This window comes from Odocoileus virginianus, chromosome 25 (assembly GCF_023699985.2).
Source record: "Odocoileus virginianus isolate 20LAN1187 ecotype Illinois chromosome 25, Ovbor_1.2, whole genome shotgun sequence".
In the NCBI taxonomy this organism is placed as follows: domain Eukaryota; kingdom Metazoa; phylum Chordata; class Mammalia; order Artiodactyla; family Cervidae; genus Odocoileus; species Odocoileus virginianus.
In genome coordinates, this window is record NC_069698.1 from 20,949,738 (window position 1) to 20,970,006 (window position 20,269).

General features: G+C 33.5%; 1 protein-coding gene across 3 annotated transcripts in view; it reads right to left on the reverse strand.

Annotated features, from left to right (window-relative positions):
- The window catches only part of CADM2 (cell adhesion molecule 2), a 1,205,421-nt gene that overhangs the window by 70,846 nt on the left and 1,114,306 nt on the right, over window positions 1-20,269 (reverse strand). For 2 of the 3 annotated variants that reach the window (XM_070455054.1, XM_070455053.1), the window contains one exon: window positions 12,010-12,129. The exons of the other annotated variant lie outside the window; for it this stretch is intronic. In XM_070455054.1, the coding sequence (XP_070311155.1) occupies window positions 12,010-12,129 (120 nt within the window). The remainder of the gene's footprint in view (window positions 1-12,009; window positions 12,130-20,269) is intronic. 3 annotated transcript variants of the gene reach the window in all.

Genomic DNA, 20,269 nt, shown 5'->3' on the forward strand with positions numbered 1-20,269 from the left:
CAAGAGTAAGTGTCTTTTAATTTCATGGCTGCAATCACCATCTGCAGTGATTTTGGAGCCCAGAAAAATAAAGTCAGTCACTGTTTCCACTGTTTCCCCATCTATTTGCCATGAAGTGATGGGACTGGATGCCATGATCTTAGTTTTCTGAACTAAGGTCAGAGTCTGATAATTCATTTCTAATCTTTAAGCTTTTCAGAACATTCAAACAGAAATAAGTTGGAAGTGAAGAATTAGGTTAAGTAAATTACTGACACTATTTCAAGTGGCAAAGGAATTTTATCTACAAGTTCTCATTTTAAAATACCAGAAATTGTACTGGTCCCTGAAATCCTGGTGGAGGACCCAAACTTGAGAAACAGCTTAGAATTCACAGTGCCCACTAGGGTAAGAAGAAATTTGCCTGAGATTTATTTATTTGCCTGAGATTGCATGTCCAGAGGTCAAGTCAGGGGCACAGAAATATATTCTGTGCTCAGAAGTTACTTTTACCATCCCACATTGAGTCCAGATGTGGCATATCTTGTTAACCTAGTAATCAATATTGGGTTGTGCACTATTTTCAGTTTTTAGTAAAGAATCATTTCTTTAAAATTATTACTTTAAAAACCCCACATTGATGAATTATCAAGGAAAAATCCTACAATGATATATTATCAAACTGAATAGAAAAATTAGAAATATGAAAATGTATGCTCAGTCATGTCTGACTTTTTGCAACCACATGGGATATAGCTACAGACCCAGGGACTGAACTGCATCTCTTGCATCTCCTGCATTGTAAGGAGGATTCTTTATCATTGCGCCACAAGGGAAGTCCAGAAGTATGAATATGAAGTAGTAAAATGAGCCCTTAGCACTTCCTTCTCATTTACATATCATTTTTTTCCAACTTGGAATTAAGATGGAATATATCTGGATTTAAGTTGTAAGAGTAAGAGAAAAAAATATATGTGTGTGTGTGTATATATATATATATATATATATATATATATATATGAAGATTCATTTTTGATTCCCTAAAGCCTCATTTTGAGATGCAGTGCTCGATTGCCAGTCAACTAACTCTCAAAACTTGGTGATAGAATAACTAGAAATACCAGAAAAATTAGACTGTCATTCTTGGTCCTTTTGAAAAACTATTCTAATATCCTACTCTGAACAAAACGTTCTGGCCTGTTGGTGGTAAAATGCCAAGGGACACAAGCTATAGCCTGGGCTAATGAGTATTCAGTTCAGTTCAGTTTAGGTTAGAGTAAAAACAAGCTGAATTGTTTTTATTTTACATGTTTCCAATCTACCAACTTAAGTAAATTAATAATGTACACATACTTTAAAGACATCAAAGGGAGATACATAGCATTATATATTAAAAACTGTGATTACTCTTTCTAAACTCTTCTCTCAAGAAAATGATTTTCTATTCTGAAAAGCTATTATCTCAGGACAGAAAATTATTTGTCTATGTGACATGAAAATACCTTAAATAGAAAACTAATAAGACATATCTGTATCAGCTTATTGTTAATTTATGGCTAGCTCATTTTTAGAACTTTCCTCTTGCAACTAATGTTTTCAAGGCTCTTAATTCAAGCAAAAGAAACAGTCTGCCTCCATACACATAGATTTGAGAATATTTCAAATGAGGAATCTCTCGCTACTCAATAAATAAAATGGATACTCTTTACATCAAGATTAAAAATGATTTTCCCTTTTGAAGTAAGCTGTTTAAATAATACACACATATCTATTTTTAGATTTCTTTGTGTCTAAGAACAAAGCCAACTCTATCAAGCTTCATAATCTGCTATCATCTAAAGTGTTGTCTCTTTCTAACTTTAGCCTGGAGAGGAAAATCACATATTAAAGTGAATTGGGAAGGTGGCTGCTTTACCACCATTTCTAGCACCATCACTTGTTTTCTATTATATACTTGTATTGTGCATGCCTGTGAGAGAAATCCAAACCTAAAATAAAATTTGACATTTAATCACCCTTAGTGGACAAATTAGATAAATTATTCTAAGCAAATTAGATGATGTTCTAAATATGTTTCCCCTCTTTATGCTATTGGTCCCCAAATCCATCCTCCATTCTTTTTTTTTTTTTCTTCTGCTTTCAGCTGTGCTCTAGAAATCTGACTTCCCTGCACTGCTCCACTTAAGTTACTTAATCTCTGATATTTCAGAAGGATTCAATTAATGGAAAGTTACTGGAAGGCAGGAGGAGAGAGGGAGATCTGAAATGCATCCCTGTGCTGTATCCTTTGACTACCTCTCTTTGCAAATACAGCCCCTTCTCTGGCTCTAGTTCTTCTCTGACCAAGACTCTGACCAAGATAACCTGTTCGCTTCTTTGGTCTTTCGGCCCAGGGCTGGTTAACAGCATTTTGCTATTACAAGTTTGATTGTGCTTCTCCTCTATGAGTTCTTCAAATTCTGCCTATGCTTCTGTGAAAGTGTCCTCGTTAAAAACCCTTCAGCTACCTTCCAGGACGGCTGTCAGTTCCTGCTGATATCCTGAGTCACACACAATCTAAATGAGTAAAAAATACTAATCTTATAATCAGTATTTAGGAAACATGGCTTCAAGGGAAATAAAATTATTAAGATCATCATAATTTTCCTAGTTTGACACAGACTGTTCTCGAAGAGCGCCGTGCTTCTTTACTATAAAACCTTGGACTTACACATCAAAAATGGTTCAAATGCTTTTGGGGAAAAAAAAAAAAATGTTTCTTAGGGAATCTGATGCAATTCTTCATGTTAATTCAAAGTTCATTTCTCCTTTCCTACTTAAATCTTCATCGATTAGCATTCCTTACTTACTAATGGGTAAAATAAAAGGGCCCCGGGAATATTTGAGTTCATTTCTTTTTCTAAAGTGAAAAATAGCTGGTTTTAAATTGGGTATTCCCATTTATTTTACTGAACGCTTTGAACACAATTCCCTTTACACTAATGTAATTCTTTAAACAGTATTGGTGAAGAAAGTTTAATTTCTGTTCTTACTCATCTCTTAGCATTTATAGTAACTTTATTGACTCTCTTTTAACACTATGAACTCAGATTTTTATGTGAAACTCCTACATTTCATTTGTCTTGACAGGTTTCCTGGCAATAATTTAAACCTGTGCACCTAACTGAGACACTTGCTTTTTCTTAGTCATTTTTCTTAATAGTTTTATAAAGACATTCCTTTAGTTAAGAGTCAGTGTTATCACAACTTCAGCATAAGCAATTCTGATACTAAAATCATATAAATATTATGTATGCATTTGAGAAGCCATTTGGAAAAATCTGTCTGCTTGCCCTGCGATCATCTACATATACTTTGCATCAAGTAGCTTTTAATTTTCTGGCTATAGCTTAATTTAAATGAGTACAGAACACTAATGGGAGATTATTTGAAATCTAAAGAAATAAGAAATCACTTATTATTGAAGCAAGAGGTGTTTCAAAATATTACAATTATCCCAATATTTACTTCAATTTCATGAAGTATATTTAATAGATTGTGTTAGACCCTTTTCAGAAATCATGCTTTGTGGCATTTGTTCTTATTTACTGTCCTGGTAGAAAGTTCCAGCTGAAGTCAAGGTCACCTTCTATCCCAAAGTTAGTATAATTAGTATCAATTCGGTGTTTCTCCAAGCTTACACAGGAGGTTATTAACTGTGTTTCATGTGGAGTGTCAAAGAAGCAAGGGCAATGCCGACAATCTTTTCAGCTTCAAAAGCACAGCTCATAAATTTAATTCATTGGCTAGTAAGAAAGATACAACCAGTTTAGTTTATTAATGATTTTAAAAATAATTTCAGAGATGTTCTGGAAATACATTTATTCATATATGTAGGCAAAATTTTAAAATAAAAGACAAATTATCTTCCTAATAATAAGTAACTCATTTAGTCTTAATATTTTATGTGATATGCTTTCTGGAATATAATAATTATGGAAATTTTTAAATTAATATTTATATGTACTTGCATATTATATAAAAATGAAAATGGCACATATTCTACTATGGAACATTTTCTTTCTTAGAGGTTGTTTTGCAGGAAATGTATACATTATTATATTATATTAAATCTAGATTACCATAAAATCAGTTAAGACACTCCCACAGTCATAGAAGTAGAAACAATAGAACTATTTAAAAGAAATATAAATTAAAGGTACAAAAATTTCTGTTTAAATTGATTAAAGCCAAAGAAATAAATAAGTTTAAAATGAAGCTCTTAAAAATGTTTGATGTTTTAAATTGCACAAGCCACAAATTGTCCTTGGAAAATAGAGCATAAGTGTTCTGCTTCCCTTACTGGGTGGTATGGGAAAGAAAATATGAATATCAGTTTCTTCAAATATTTCCTCACTGCCATAAAGAATAAGAAAATATTTAAAGATTTTCAAACTTTGCCAGCTTCGCACAAGTCCAAGGCAAATGCTCCATTTAGTTACAGAAATGGTTATACATAACAAGGGATTCTTATTCCAAGGAAGAGCTACTAGAATAGAAAGGATAAATTTAGCATCTTGGGCTCTCTTGGAATAACCTAATCTGAAACACTGTTGCTATTCCAATGTGTGGGTCCTTAGCTGACAAAGAGACCAGGACCCCAAGTCATCACTTCCACCCATGTCTGGCCTGTGGTCACTCACAATATGGTACTTGTAGCCAGACTGACAGTGAGTGTTCATCCTGCTTATTCTTTCCAGAGTATATACTGTGCTTATTCTTTCCAAGTGAGAAGCATTTTAAATATCTATTTCCATTAAGAACTATGTTTCACATATTTAATTTTGAAACAGAGTCAACTTTATATAATAATTATTGTTTTGTAAAAGACTAGTGGAAATTTAGCTACTTGGTTGGAGAAGGAAATGGCAACCCACTCCAGTGTTCTTGACTGGAGAGTGCCAGGGACGGAGGAGCCTGGCGGGCTGCCATCTATGGGGTCACAGAGTCCGACACGACTGAAGCGACTTAGCAGCAGCAGTCTAAATGTGGAACCCTGTCTTTTTGCAGATAAGCAGGTCCTTCTATATGGACCATCTGGAAACTGAACTATTACTTAATTTGTTCCAAGTTTAGAAAAGCCCAACATATTGACACTTAATTTTTAAAAGCTCACAACATCATGCAAATTGTGTTTTATTACCACCAATAAAGTCAGAAACATTTTTAATAGCTAAACACTCATAATACAAGCTCATAAACAATTTCTTGATTTGCACACTTAGGGATTTAACTGTGTCAAGATGATATATTTTACCATTGCAAATACTCTATTTGAATGCATTTATTCTGACAAATCAGAGCTTTAATGATTTTACTCCACTCATTCTTTCTCAGTGCTAGCATTCTTTTTTCTTTTATTCTGAAAAATGTTTCTTTATCTCTTTGTATTCTATTTTTTAGGTATCTATGCCAAAAGAGGGAGGAGGGCTCACATTAATGAAACCAAATAAAACAAAATATAAATTAGATTTTTTGACATAAAAGAAATAAACTTTAGAAGCACAAGTCAGATCATTATTGCTTTTTAACCTGATTTAATTCAATAGATGATTCAGACAGTAGTTTGATGTGCTCAGGTATGCATTTTGTGTTTATTTTATGTTAGCATATTTTATTTTGAAACCAGAGAAATGAAACAACAATTGAAGTAATGGAATCTGCATGCAAAACTATTATGTCACAAACAACATTGTAGGCAATTACAGTTCATTAAAAATGCCCACATTAAATATGAGTTGAATATTATAATTCATCTCAATTTCTCTATACTGGCACAAAGTAAATACTTCAGCAATTTATTTTCATTGAATACAGCTTAGCTTTGTGCATATGATTTTTTTTCCACAAGTCACTAAGATTGCTTCAAGAAATCTTTAGAGAAGGGAGATCTTTCAAATGGCAATATTTGGGGATTACACTTAATAGGATTATACTTAATGGCCAAATATATTCCTAGATTTATAAACATTTAAGTAGTCAATTTTTTTATGATTTTTAAATTACAAGGGCAGCATATGGGCTAAAAATTATGGGCCTTTAATTCTAGAGTGGAGATATAATCACTGCAGATGTATGCTAAAATTCATTCAATTCTACCTGAATAATCTAAAATATTTTACTTAATATTACATTTTCAGGCATAAATAAATTAATGTGCAATTTGATTGTGAAGAATTTATATTAAATTGTGCTGTGTGCTTAATCTCAGTCATGTCCAACTCTTCTCAATCCCATGGACTGTAGTCCACCAGGCTTGTCTGTCCATTTGATTTCCCAGGCAAGAATACTGGAGTGGGTTGCCATGCCCTTCTCCAGGAGTTCTTCCAAACCCAGGGATCAAACCCAGGTATCCCACATTGCAGGCAGATTCTCTACCTTCTGAGCCACCAGAGAAACCCTATATTAAGTTAATGCTTGAAATTAAGCTTTTGATCGCAGAGACATACAGTTCAAAAGAAATCCATCTTGAATAAATGTATTGTCAGCCTAGCAAAACAACCAGGTAAGAACCAGGCTGCCCCACCTGTAAACTTCTTATTTTCAGAAATCCCTGGGTAACCCAGACAACTGATCACATTGAGAAACTGGCTCTCCCTTCCTATGCCTAATTCCCATTCTTACAATTCAAATTTAGCGGTAATGATGCGAGCCCACAAAACTCTAGACACCCAACGTTTGAACTCTAATAAAGCCAGAGACCAAGTCTGTGTACTGTCTCTGTCTTTCTAACCGTGACTTCTCTAGGTGGTCCTTCAGAATCTGTGAGTAGTAATTTTGTTCTTCAACATTCCCTGTTGTTTTTTTGCTGAAGTGCATCCAATTGGACCATATTAAGAACAAGGGCTGGTCCAACCATACTGGCCTCAGTGGAGGTAATGTCTGTAGGTGCTCCTAAAAGCAATAGGAGCTGAGGCAACTGACTCAAGGAGTCATAGCCAAAAGCATCACTATCAATAGGCTGGGACCAAAACCATAACTCATCTTTAAATTTTTTGACATTGGTCATATTTTTCTGGTTCTAGATAATTTGATAACAATTGATTTGGTAAATTTAAAAAATATATTTTTTAGGAAAAAATTTGCAGTGCCATTCTGAAGTAAGGTTCCACTCCAATTACCTCATTATAGTTAATAAATTGGTTGTGATTATAAGCAAAATGGTACAGTTTTATTAACAAAAAATTATTTTTCCATTTTTAAGTCTGATGTAAAATAAATCAATACTTGAACCAATAATTCATTTGGATTTTTATATGGATTGTATAAATGATGTCATCATCACTTTTAGGATTTTTTTTCCTATCTGCAACATTGAAATGCATGAAGTATTTGAACAGGACAGGGAGTATATTAGATATTTTATACCTTTTCTCCATATATATCATTTCATTTCTGCACCTGTAATTTACTTACAGTCTTACAGAAACAGAAACAGATAACAAGTAGGCATTTAGGAGTTTTTCTGTCTTGGTAAGCACAGAGGCTTCAATGGTGAATTCTATTTTTGAAAATCATGATAAATAGACATAATCACTTATTTATCTCACTATGTCTCATAGATATTTCCTGAATTTTCAATATCTTTATATCATGATCTGTAAATGAGGGTGCTGTTAAAGATTCTTAGATTATGAGATAGTTTATATAAAACTGAAAATGTACAATATGATAAAAAATTTTAGGGCTTCCCTGGTGGCCCAGTAGTGGAGATTCTGACTGCCAATGCAGGAGACACAGGTCCCATCCCTGATCCAGGAAGATCCGACAAGTTGTGGAGCACCAAACTCATGTGCCACAACGACTGAGCCTGTGCTCTATAACCTGGGAATTGCAACTACTGAGTCCAGTGCAACTATAGAAATTCACATGCCCTAGAGTCCATGCTCAGCAACAAGAGAAGCCACTGCAATAAAAAGCCCTCACACTGCAACTAAAGTGTAGGCCCTGCTTGCTGGAACTAGAAAAAGCCTGCATGGCAGTGAAAACCCAGCACAGCTAAAACTACGTGAGTAAATAAAGAAATTATTTAAAAAAATTAAAAATGCTTTCAAAGTAAGCATACCATGCAAAAATCATATTAATTCTAGAAATCACATCAAGTCATTTGGAAGCATTTTATAAATGATCATATTTAACTCATCAAAGTTTATCTCATTAAAAATTCATTAAAGTGATAAGAAAACCCCAAATTCGTAAGAAAGTATATATGGATAGATGGATGGGTAGATAGATACAGATACAGATATATAGGTATATATCTTCTAAATTAGTTGATAGGATTAATCAGGCCACTAGCTTTAAAAAGTTGCAACTTCTGTAAGCAGAAAATGTGCTATAGCAATGACATTTTGTAATGAAAAACGTTTGAGAGATCTATAAAATGTTCAGATTTTAGATATATGATATAAATCAAGAATACTATGAACTTCATAGACAATTTATTAATTGTTGTTATATTCAAGGATAGGTAAGTTCCATATGTTCTAATGCCATTTATTATTTAATTTTTGACATAATTAAAGTAGGTTTGAAATTAAAATGCAATCGGTGCACTAACACCAAATAATTTTGTCAAAACTAGAATTATTATAGCAAAAATATACAATTTCATCAATTGTATGATGCAAACGTGAATATATTCACTCTACTTAAAAGAACTAAGCAATAATTGTCATACATTGAGTGCTGATTATGTTGCCAGAACCCTAGATATTATCCAGCCCTCAAGACAATCGGAGAATTGAGTGTTTCTCATTTTTCTGATGGAAATGCAGGTGCTAAGTTTGGTTCAACAAAGACCGTGTAAACAGTAAGACCAAAGACTGTGTAAATAGAAGAACTACAGCTCACACCTGAAGATGTCTCCTGGACTCACTTATTCTCTGTCTTTCCCACTTCTGGTAAAGTTGGCTCCTTTCTCTGTCTTTTAGCACACTTATTCGTAACAAGATACTGCTAATTGCCAGCTTTCTTCCCTATGGTCGAAGCCCTTCTCCCTGCACACAAGGGTGTGCATTTCATGTACGAACTGAAGAGATATGCAGATTCTCAAGGTTATAACTGGCAATTTGAGTAGCTTCTTTTGTTTATTTTATCTTGATTTTTAATACAGCTGCAGCTATGGTTCTTCATTTTTAAACCAGATGTTAACCTAGAGAAGAAAACTCAGCAACGGCAGGGGTGGTGAAAGAGTAGAAATGGAGATATGAATGGTGATTTATTTGTGGTAATTTATTAAATATGTATGTACAGATAGAGATAAATGTTATATTTATGAAATCTGAAGAGATGATATTTAAAGCTAATAAAATTAAATATAGTTAGTTTACTTAAGATTACTGAATGAGAGACAGGCATGAAGCAGATAAGCTTAAAAAAAATTGACAAATTGAAAATATTTAGTCCTTAGCTTTTCTTAGACAACATATTTTTATTATATCTGTTAAATGATAATTTTGTAACATCTTTTGCCATTTTATAAAAAAATGAGTTCCACTAAAATATAATTGCATCTGAAAGCTCTAATTTAATAGGTAATGCATGGCTAAGTGAATATCATATAACTTATAAGTGGCAGAGTACAAAAATCATAAAATATTTATATATTGACAAAATTCCCAACTCCCTCAAATATGGACTAGAACATTAATCATGCAAGTGAGCTTAGTAACTTTCTTCAGTTCCCAGTTGTTTGTTGAAGTTAGCAAGGTAAAACAGGCATTATACTAACATTTGATGTCAGTGTTACTATTTTTTCTGTATAAAATAGTTGCTATGAATTGCTTAACACATAAAAAGTTTTCTTTTCACATATCTTGATGCCATTTGAAAAATGATATGTTTCAACTGTTGAGTAAAGAAAGAGGGAATGGTGTGGTGTGTGTGTGTGTGTGTGTCTTCTTTGAGGTTTATTTATTCATGTGATTCTTTGAAGGAAAAATATCTTTTTTTATTCTTTTTGAATTCCATGGTGTAAAAAGTTTACAAAATATCTTAGGAAACCTTTAAAAAATGAATTTACTTGAAAAAGCAGAAAACTGATTTCATTTTAGCAGGCTGATTAAAATGGAACCAGTAAGATTCACTTAAGATTCATGTGAATAAATATAAAAAATTGTTGTTAAGCACTTCACTTTGAAATAAAATATTTTTTCTTATTTTAGCCTAATGTATATATACTCACAAAAAATATGAATGCCTTAACTAATTAAGCCCAGGCACTGATTATTTGGGGAAAATGCATTAATTTGCTAGTGTTTTTAGATACAATATGCTTAATATGCATAATTTTAAGCCCTGGCATAGTGCTGTTTATATAATATATATAACAGGTATTTGATAAATACATATTGAAGAAGAAATTAATTAGGCTTTTTTTGTTATAAGTAGGTCTTTTTTAAAAAATTAAACCAATATATCCTTTTCCATAAAAGTGATTTCTTTGTACACTTAGAACTTAACATTACCATAGAGATTTTGTGGGAAAGCAATAGCTACATTTCATCTGAATTACTGTTTGTAAAAATCTTTCAAAAAAAAACAATAAGTAAAGCAAAGTAGAACATTAGATATTTTACATTCCATATATTATCATAAAGTGTTTTTTCTTCATTTTTATTATTTTTCCACCCATTTCATACACACTGTTATAAGAATGACCTTTAAACTGTTCTACTTTTATGTTTAAATCAAATACAGTTTTTTTTAATAATACTAGGTATTTTTAATGATTTTTATTGTTATCACCATCAAGTTTTAGCTATCAATCTTGTACCCCGCATAACAGAACTTAATTATTAAAAATGAACACTTACCGGATACTAAAATATCTTTCTGGAACAAGAAAAAAAATACTACAAACACGAAGTAAAAGCTAGCAGCAACTCAACATAATACTGAGAATTAATAAAAATTCTAAGAAACATAAGAAGTCTAATTGAATAGTCTTTACAAGTGAAGGAAAACAATGTTAAGTGTATCCCTGATGAAACTTTAGATATATATCTTTGTAAAGTCCTTATGAGCTCAAATTAAATTGCTACATTTAAGACATATTAGTACAGCCAACATGACATAAAACATGTATAAGCATGTATAAGAGTAAATGACAGACTTAAATAGGACACATTGTCTCTGAACATAGAAATAAAGTTTAAAATGTGTATTTCTATAATGTGCTCAAATATCTCAAAAAACTTTTCATTTTTTCATTATCTAACAACCACTTAACTGCTCAGAAATGTTTTTTTATATTTTTGAACTATGACATAATGATTTTTTTTTTTTTTTGCCCTTAAGAATTGCTTCAAAATCTTTTTGGTTGCTGTGCTTCAGAAAAACAACTTATTAGTAATCAGACACCAGAAATTATTCCTAGAGCCAACCATCAATTCCTGTCATCCTGGATAAGCCTAGAACATTTGCTTCTGGAACACTCTCTAAGTACAAGAAGTAGCTCCACTCAGAAAATCACTTTAGGATGATATATTAAATATTTACCTAAAAGTTCTATGTGGTAAATATATTATAATGACCCCTGTCATGCTAATTTTAGAACAAACTCAACACTGCAGCCATTTTAATCTAGTTGCAGAGAAATAAAAAATCATTAACACTAAAGTAGGGTCATAAGAAAGCAAAAACGACCTCTGCATTTTTGAACATCTTATTTCTTCGCTTGTTTCTATAAGATAAGGTAAAAAAAAAAAGTCTCCCATGTTCACATTTTAATATGTCAGTGCTTCAGAGCTCCATATTTTTTTTTACCTATATTCTGAACATTTTCATGAATCATATGACACTAAGAAAAATTAAAATGTACCATCTTGTCTCATATTTTATTACAATGACCCTAACTGACAGTAACTGACTTAATTGTTCCTTATAATTAAGTAAAATTGGATCTCAATCCTTCTACTCTTAAAAAGTAAGCCCTATAAATTTCGATTTACCGTGTTTTCCAGGCCGTAACAAAGAAGCATACTGTACCTCTGATGTTGCTGGTTGTTGCGGATGTGGTTGGGCAGGTTGTTATGGTTACAGTGGTTGTGACTGTTGCAGTGGTAAGGGAGGGGATGATAGTAGTGGGAAGCAAAGTGTTGGGAACATCTGGTGAGTGGAAAGAAACAAAATATAAAACAAAATCATATCATGCAAACAAAACAGAAACATAAATGATCCAAATTATAAATACACATATCTTATTTAGGTTTACATGTAACAGGCTTAAACAGATTATCTGGTACAAAGCTCCTTGTACCACGCAGTTCTTGTCATTTTTTTGTTCACTTATTTTTCATGCTCTTGCACAAAGCAAAAACCTGGAGCAATGTTTGAGAATAAGCAGACTGCTTGCAATATTTTGAGTGAAATTTAAAATGACAAGAATTCATTTGTTCATTGAGTCATTTAAAATGTTTGACATGCAGTAGCAAAATACAGATAGGTAAAACAAAAATTGACATGCTTTTTCAAAGAAGTAAACAAAGAAACAACACAACAGAAAATATACACAAATAACACCACCATATAAGATTAAAGAAACGTTAACGATGGATGAGTATATGCATGTTAAATACTTTTTGATATTTTTAGGCAAACAATGATAGGAAATAGGGTGAAAGCAATCTTTAGATACAAACAAAAACAAAGCCAATTGTTATTATTATTATTATTATTACTATTATTTTGCTTTTCCTTTTCTCACAAATGGTGTTAATGTACAGCTTAGAATCTTGCAATTCTTACCCTGATTAGCTGGTAACGCCTTCTAACAATTTTTCAGTACATAGAAGTCTTTAACAAGTATTGGGTCAACTAGCATGGAACTCAATATCTGAAATGTTTATGATTCATATTATTTGGCATACCTAGGAGAAGTTATTGAACATAGATTTGAACCATAATATTTAACCTCTAGTCCATAAATAGTCAAAGCTGGCAAAAGTTGACAGTAGATTCAAGTACAGAGGACATAATAAACTGAAAAACAGTTGAGAGTTTAACAAGATTTTCCTTCCTTTCACTCAAAAGCAGCTGAAACTTGGAAAAGCAGCATAAACACTGAAACAATATAGCCAGTGTCAAACAATGAGAACTTCAGTGAGATCCTGAGAGTCAACTCTTGTCTTAGGTGTACAGGCATATAATTTACACAGTGAGGAAATGAGAAACAGTTCACAAATTACCTGTAGTTACGGTGCTGGAGTGTGATTTCACATGTTTGTTACACAGCCCCTATGTATTCAGAGCATTTGACAAATTATTTTGCTATTAAAAGGCTTCCTGTCATTCCCTCAGTTAAAGTCTGTGAGTCACACTAAAATTTTTCTAGTTCCTTACTTCTGATAAATAGCCCTACTCAATCCTCAGACTTTAACCTGCTGAATTGTCTAAGCTGGAGACATCAGAAAACAGCATGAGATCATTCTCTTATCTTTGGTATTGATGTTTACACCTGTTTTTCAACAGGGAAAATACTTCCTGGCTAGTCAAATTAAGAAAATAACCTTCTGAAAATCCAATGGTGCTACATTAGTTACTAGAGAAAATGGGTATTACCTGGTGTGCAATTAACACGATCATGAAGTAGAATTGACTTTAACAACATTATAAATGAATAAATACTATGTATACATGCACGTTCATCTCTTGTTTACTAATTTGTTATACTTTCTTATTTTCATTATAAGCTTCCTAAATACTGTAGGCATGCTGGAGATAAATGAAAGACATTTTCTAAATTAAAAAAAAAAAGTGTAATTTGAATTTTTACAAATATTCAAATTAGAAAATAATACAATTTTTGTCAGTTAGTAAAATCATTTGCTCATTAGGATCTCCAAATATATGTACTTAATTAGTGAAAAGGGAAATATCTTCCAGGGCTATCAAATATAAGAATATACAATAATATTAGTCCCTTAAAACTCAGTGGAAAGAACTTGATATTACTAAACTATCACAGATTATAAAATATTAGATTATTTGCTATTAGACACTGGATTAGAAGAAAATTTCATTGGCTCTGAAAAGCAGTTTTTCAAAATCATCTATATCATTTGATTCTCAGATGCAAATAACAGGATATGGTGTTTTTATTATTTATTTGTTTAGCAAAAAATCTCACATTGTTTAGATTTCTTTACCTTACTGTGTATCAACAAAGATGGGCAATAACTAACTCTGATTTGTTTTGGAGACAATCTACATATTTTCATGAACATTCTTCTATAAACCAAGCGATATTCTTTTTTCCATGTGAAGATACATGATATATAGGGGCTTCCACCCCCATGCTAATATTCAAAAAATATAAAAACAGTGGGTAGTTTTAATAATTGCTAATCTACTTTAAGAGACCTGCCCTAGAGTCTTTTACAATGTTCACCACTAGTCATTATTGACTCACAATCTGGCTCTTGCTTATCTGATCATCATTTTCTCTCATCATCTCCCCTTGACTTCATATGCACCTAAAAAAAAGTGGCTGGAAGCAATTGATGGGAAGCACCTTGGCTGATAAGACAGCTGGGTCAAGAAAATGACTTGTCAAATAACAAATCGCTCCCAGGCACTCTTACATATTTTTAATCACTAGTAACATTATTTCAGTTTACATGTTTGGAAACATTTTTGTTTTTGAAAAAAAAATAAAAATTGAGGGATTCTTTATTCAGTTCTTTCTTCTCACCACACTGTTTATTCAATTATTTCAACTTTATTGTGAAATGGCAAACATTTAATCTTAATATTCAATGCCAGGAGATTAATCAGAATCAACTACAACTCAACCATGTAAGATTAGCTGGAATTAGTTGGAATTCTCAGAAAGACCAAGAGAATAGAGTGATATTTCTTGTACCTAAACTTTCTATTGTTATGATTTTACTCAGTTTCACCACTTGGCAATGAAGCTTTGAATGAAAGAATTCCGCCTGCTTTTTTGTTGGTACCTAGCACAATTTAGAAGGTCAATAAAAATTTACTAAATGAATTTGTTCATAGCATTATAAGCATATAATGTATTTTAGGGGATATAGAAAAGTCAATTTTTTGACTAGTTAATATAAAACTAAAATATTTCATTACCCAAAGAAAGGCAATGCCAAAGAATGATCCAACTACTGCACAACTGCACTCGTCTCACATGCTAGTAAAGTGATGCTTAAAATTCTCCAAGCCAGGCTTCAGCAATACGTGAACTGTGAACTTCCAGATGTTCAAGCTGGTTTTAGAAAAGGCAGAGGAACCAGAGGTCAAATTGCCAACATCCGCTGGATCATCAAAAAAGCAAGAGCATTCCAGAAAAACATCTATTTCTGCTTTATTGACTATGCCAAAGCCTTTGACTGTGTGGATCACAATAAACTGTGGAAAATTCTGAAAGAGATGGGAATACGAGATCACCTGACCTGCCCCTTGAGAAACCTGTATGCAGGTCAGGAAGCAACAGTTAGAACTGGACTTGGAACAACAGACTGGTTCCAAATAAGAAAAGGAGTATGTCAAGGCTGTATATTGTAACCCTGCTTATTTAACTTACATGCAGAGTACATCATGAAAAATGCTGGCCTGGAAGAGGCACAAGCTGGAATCAAGATTGCTGGGAGAAATTTCAATAACCTCAGATATGCAAATGACACCACCCTTATGGCAGAAAGTGAAGAAGAACTAAAGAGCCTCTTGATGAAAGTGAAAGAGGAGAGTGAAAAAATTGGCTTAAAGCTCAACATTCAGAAAACTAAGATCATAGCATCCAGTCCCGTCACTTCATGACAAATAGATGAGGAAACAGGGGAAACAGTGGCTGATTTTATTTTTCTGGGCTCCAAAATCACTGCAGATGATGATTGCAGACATGAAGTTAAAAGATGCTTACTCCTTGGAAGGAAAGTTATGACCAACCTAGACAGCATATTGAAAAACAGAGACATTACTTTGTCAACAAAGGTCCATCTAGTCAAGGCTCTGGTTTTCCAGTGGTCATGTATGGATGTGAGAGTTGGACTATAAAGAAAGCTTAGTGCAGAAGAATTGATGCTTTTGAACTGTGGCGTTGGAGAAGACTCTTGAGAGTCCCTTGGACTGCAAGGAGATCCAATCAGTCCATCCTAAAGGAGATCAGCACTGGGTGTTCATTGGAAGAACTGATGCTGAAGCTGAAACTCCAATACTTTGGCCACCTGATGCAAAGAGCTGACTCACTTGAAAAGACCCTGATGCTGGGAAGGACTGAGGGCAGGAGGAGAAGGGGACGACAGGGGATGAGATGGTTGGATGGCATCACTGACTCAGTGGAGATGGGTTTGTGTTGACTCCGGGAGTTGGTGATGGACAGGGAGGCCTGGTGTGCTGTGGTTCATGGGGTCACAAAGAGTCAGACACGACTGAGTGATTGAACTGAACTGATTTCATTGCCACTGATCACAAAAATTTCTCTGTCCTTCCTACATACAGAAACTTTTTATTTCCTGAAGCATACATTTTCAAGACTACAACCTGAAACTTCTTTCAGTAAATATCCTTGCTAACAAAATGAAGACTTCCCTGGTGACTCAGTGTAAAGAATCCACCTGCCAATGCAGGAGATGCAGGTTTGATTCCTGGGTCAAAAAGATCCCCTGGAGAAGAAAATGGCAATCCACTCCACAATTCTCCCCTGGAAAATTCCAGACAGAGGTGCCTGGTGAGTTATAGTCCATGGGGCCGCAAAGAGTCTGACAAGACTTAGTGACTAAGCAACCACAACAATAAACAACAAAACAAACTGAGTCTTTGTGTACATATTCTGCTACTCTGAAAGCTGTGTGAGCCTGACCTGAGATTCACGCACTCCGCATCTCCTTAGGAACTCCCTCCATTTTCACCTGATTTGAGACTTTCCAAGAAAGGGTGAAAGGCTAGGAAAGACCACTGAGTAACTCATTGTGATCAGCGGTAAATGATCACAGCAAAATTGTGAGTTATCTATTACTATCCCCACTTAATGGATGGGAAGATTTTGAGATAGTTTCCTTGCCTTGAAAATTACACATACACATGCCATATTATGGAGATAATTTTCTTAAATATATAAGTATACTGGAGAGACAAATTTCTCTAACATTTCCATCTCAAGATGATTTATTTTACCTGCCTGACTGTAACTCTTGTCAAAGCAGAAATTAGTAAAATTCTGAGCTGTCTTACTAAGTCCTAACATCTACCTCTCTAGTTTTTACCCTTAGAAGTAAGCACCAACATTTGGCATCATTCAGCAATTATTTTAAAGGTTTTGGCCTTTTATTTAAACATTGATAATGAGAGTGAAGCTATATTTCCATAAGGAAATGCAATATTGGAAACACAAGTAATAGTCATTTACCTTATTTTTGAGGTATCTAGAATCTTGCATATTTTAAAACCATTATGCTGTTAACATAAAGCATACTCAATCAAATATAGCACAGGATATAAAATGCAGATCATTTTCTCCTTTTTTACAACACATTCATTTTTTCTCTCTCCTTGTTGAATAAAATACAATGTGTAGGAAAAAAATACACTGATTTATATGCAGAAGAATGAAAAATGTGCACATATATAATAAAAGTAACTTAATCCTGGTTCAACATCAATTTATTAATTCTGTTCATAAAGCCACATAATCTACAGTCATATTAATATTATAAGTAATCTGCTAAATATGACATCAATTTAGAAGATTTTTCCTTACAGATTCACATCCTATGATTAAAGGGTATTTAAATGGATACAAAAATAGCTATAAATGAAAAACAGAAAAAAATCAATGGTATATAATTTGTGGATATTAACATTCAGAAATGGCAGCTATCTAATAGAGCAACCAATTAACTACATGATATTTCATCTCTGTTTTCTACAATATAAAAACTGGTTCAAATTTTTCATTGTCATTTTCCTTGGAGAGCACCTTAATCTAATTAAATATTGTTGAATTTGCCTGAAAAAAAAAAGTGGCTAAGTTAAGAAGTTCAGCATTTATAATTTACAAATTTACTGTATTATATATTTTCTAGAAATTAACATATAAATGATGAAGCTAAAAACTGATAAAAAAATGTAGTGTATGAAAAAAGGTATTTTCAGAAATAAGCAAAGTGAAAATAATTAAGATTTTGCTTATTTTAGTTTAGATCTGATCAGAGAAATTAGTATATAGATAAAATTTAAAACCAAAAAGAGAAATTTCAATAAAGCTCTTCAAAAATCATAAACAACAAAACATCTTCTAGTTAGTAAGAAATTTGAATGTGAAACAATAGTATCTTCAAGTTGTTAAAAATTGTTATCACAATATATACAAATGTGTAACACCGATTTCTCTAAAATTGTGATCATGTGTTTAAATCCTTTCCTAGCAGATTAAATTTTAGGGAGCTACTCATGTCACATGCTGCTGCTGCTGCTAAGTCACTTCAGTTGTGTCCGACTCTGTGCAACCCCACAGACGGCAGCGCACCAGGCTCCCCCGTCCCTGGGATTCTCCAGGCAAGAACACTGGAGTGGGTTGCCATTTCCTTCTCCAGTGCATGAAAGTGAAAAGTGAAGGTGAAGTCGTTCAGTCGTGTCTGACTTTGGCGACCCCATGGATTGCAGCCTACTAGGCTCCTCCGTCCATGGGATTCTCCAGACAAGAGTACTGGAATGGGTTGCCATTGCCTTCTCCTACTATATACCAACATGGGTAAAACTTGCTAAATAGTTTTTTGGTTTAAATAAGATATTTAAATGAATTCATAGAGGTCCAAGATTCATTATTTATTATTTATTAATAAAATGTTATTATTTTAGAAAACTATAGTAGCCATAATAAAATCAGGAATTTCCTTTAAAGAAAAAATTTGGGAATTTATACTGATGGGGAGCTGAGAAAAATAAAGGTCCAAGCATGCAAATATTTGCCTATAGTTTTACCTACACATAAGCAGTAAGTTAAAATAAATTACAATTTTCATCTTGTAACATATATAAAGTGTTACCCTAACATATAAGGAAAATTCAGGATTGTTTCAATAATGTCAGCTAAAACCCCAAATCTAGTCAATTGTGCAATTGTATATTATGAAGACAAAATCTGAGTAGGCTGCAAAAGTTATTCATGTGAGTGAATGTTGAGTACAAATTAATGCAGTATAAATACTGTGGGTTACTTCTATAAGAACCTATTCACTTGCAGAAACACAATTCTACTCATACAACAAAGCTATTGAATCAGGAAACCAAAATCTGTGTTCCCAGGGACCATGGCTAAACTTTGCTATGACAGTTCATCAGTCCATCATGTCACCTGCTTAACCTCTATGGCTCTCATCTGAGCTCCAAACTATGCCCACTTGAGTTGCCTCACTGTTAAAGTTTTCTGGAACAACAGGGGCTAGAGGTCTTCAGTGCATGTACTGGATTCTTTTCTTTATTTCTTACAACACCAGTTAGCTTAAACATAAAAGCCAAAGACTGGAACACAAGACATCTGCCCTGACACAAGTGATTTCCCCAAGTTTTAGACTCAGCTCTTTCTGTTCTCCTTGTTGCATGTTTTCGGAGATACATTCTGTTTCACATTAGTTTTCTGTTTCGTGTTTAATTCCTTCCCTCAATGTGCTTTCAAGCACTTCACATTCACCTCTACACATGCTTATTTTCCATATTACCATGACACATATATTTATGGACCTATGTTTCTAATAAACTGTAAGCTCAATCTTTAGAAATCAGCATGTTCTTGCTTTTAAAAATATAACTTTACCTTGGTAAAAATTTACTCTGATCCAACCCATCGGTATCACCCAATCTCATCTTAAAGTAGCCTCCCCTTTTTTGATGTGCCTAGTAAAATGCTACCCTCAACTTTCAGTCTTATTCCTACCTGCTCCGTAAAGACTTCCTTGATCAACTAAACCCCAACTGATTTTCTTTTTCTGAACACTTTTCGTGCTTTCTGAGTTTATCTAGTGTTCCTGAATTTTGTTACCTATACCCCTCTACCATAAAATTAAGGGCTTCCCTGGTGGCTCAAGTGGTAAAGAATCTGCCTGCAATGAGGGAGACCTGGGTTCGATCCCTGGGTTGGGAAGATCCCTTGGAGCAGGGCATGGCAACCCACTCCAGTATTCTTGCCTGGAAAATCCCATGGACAGAGAAACCTGATGTATTGCCATAACAATGTTGTTTACATTCATGACCACCCTATTGTGATCCCACCCAGAGTTATGTGCCTCTCACT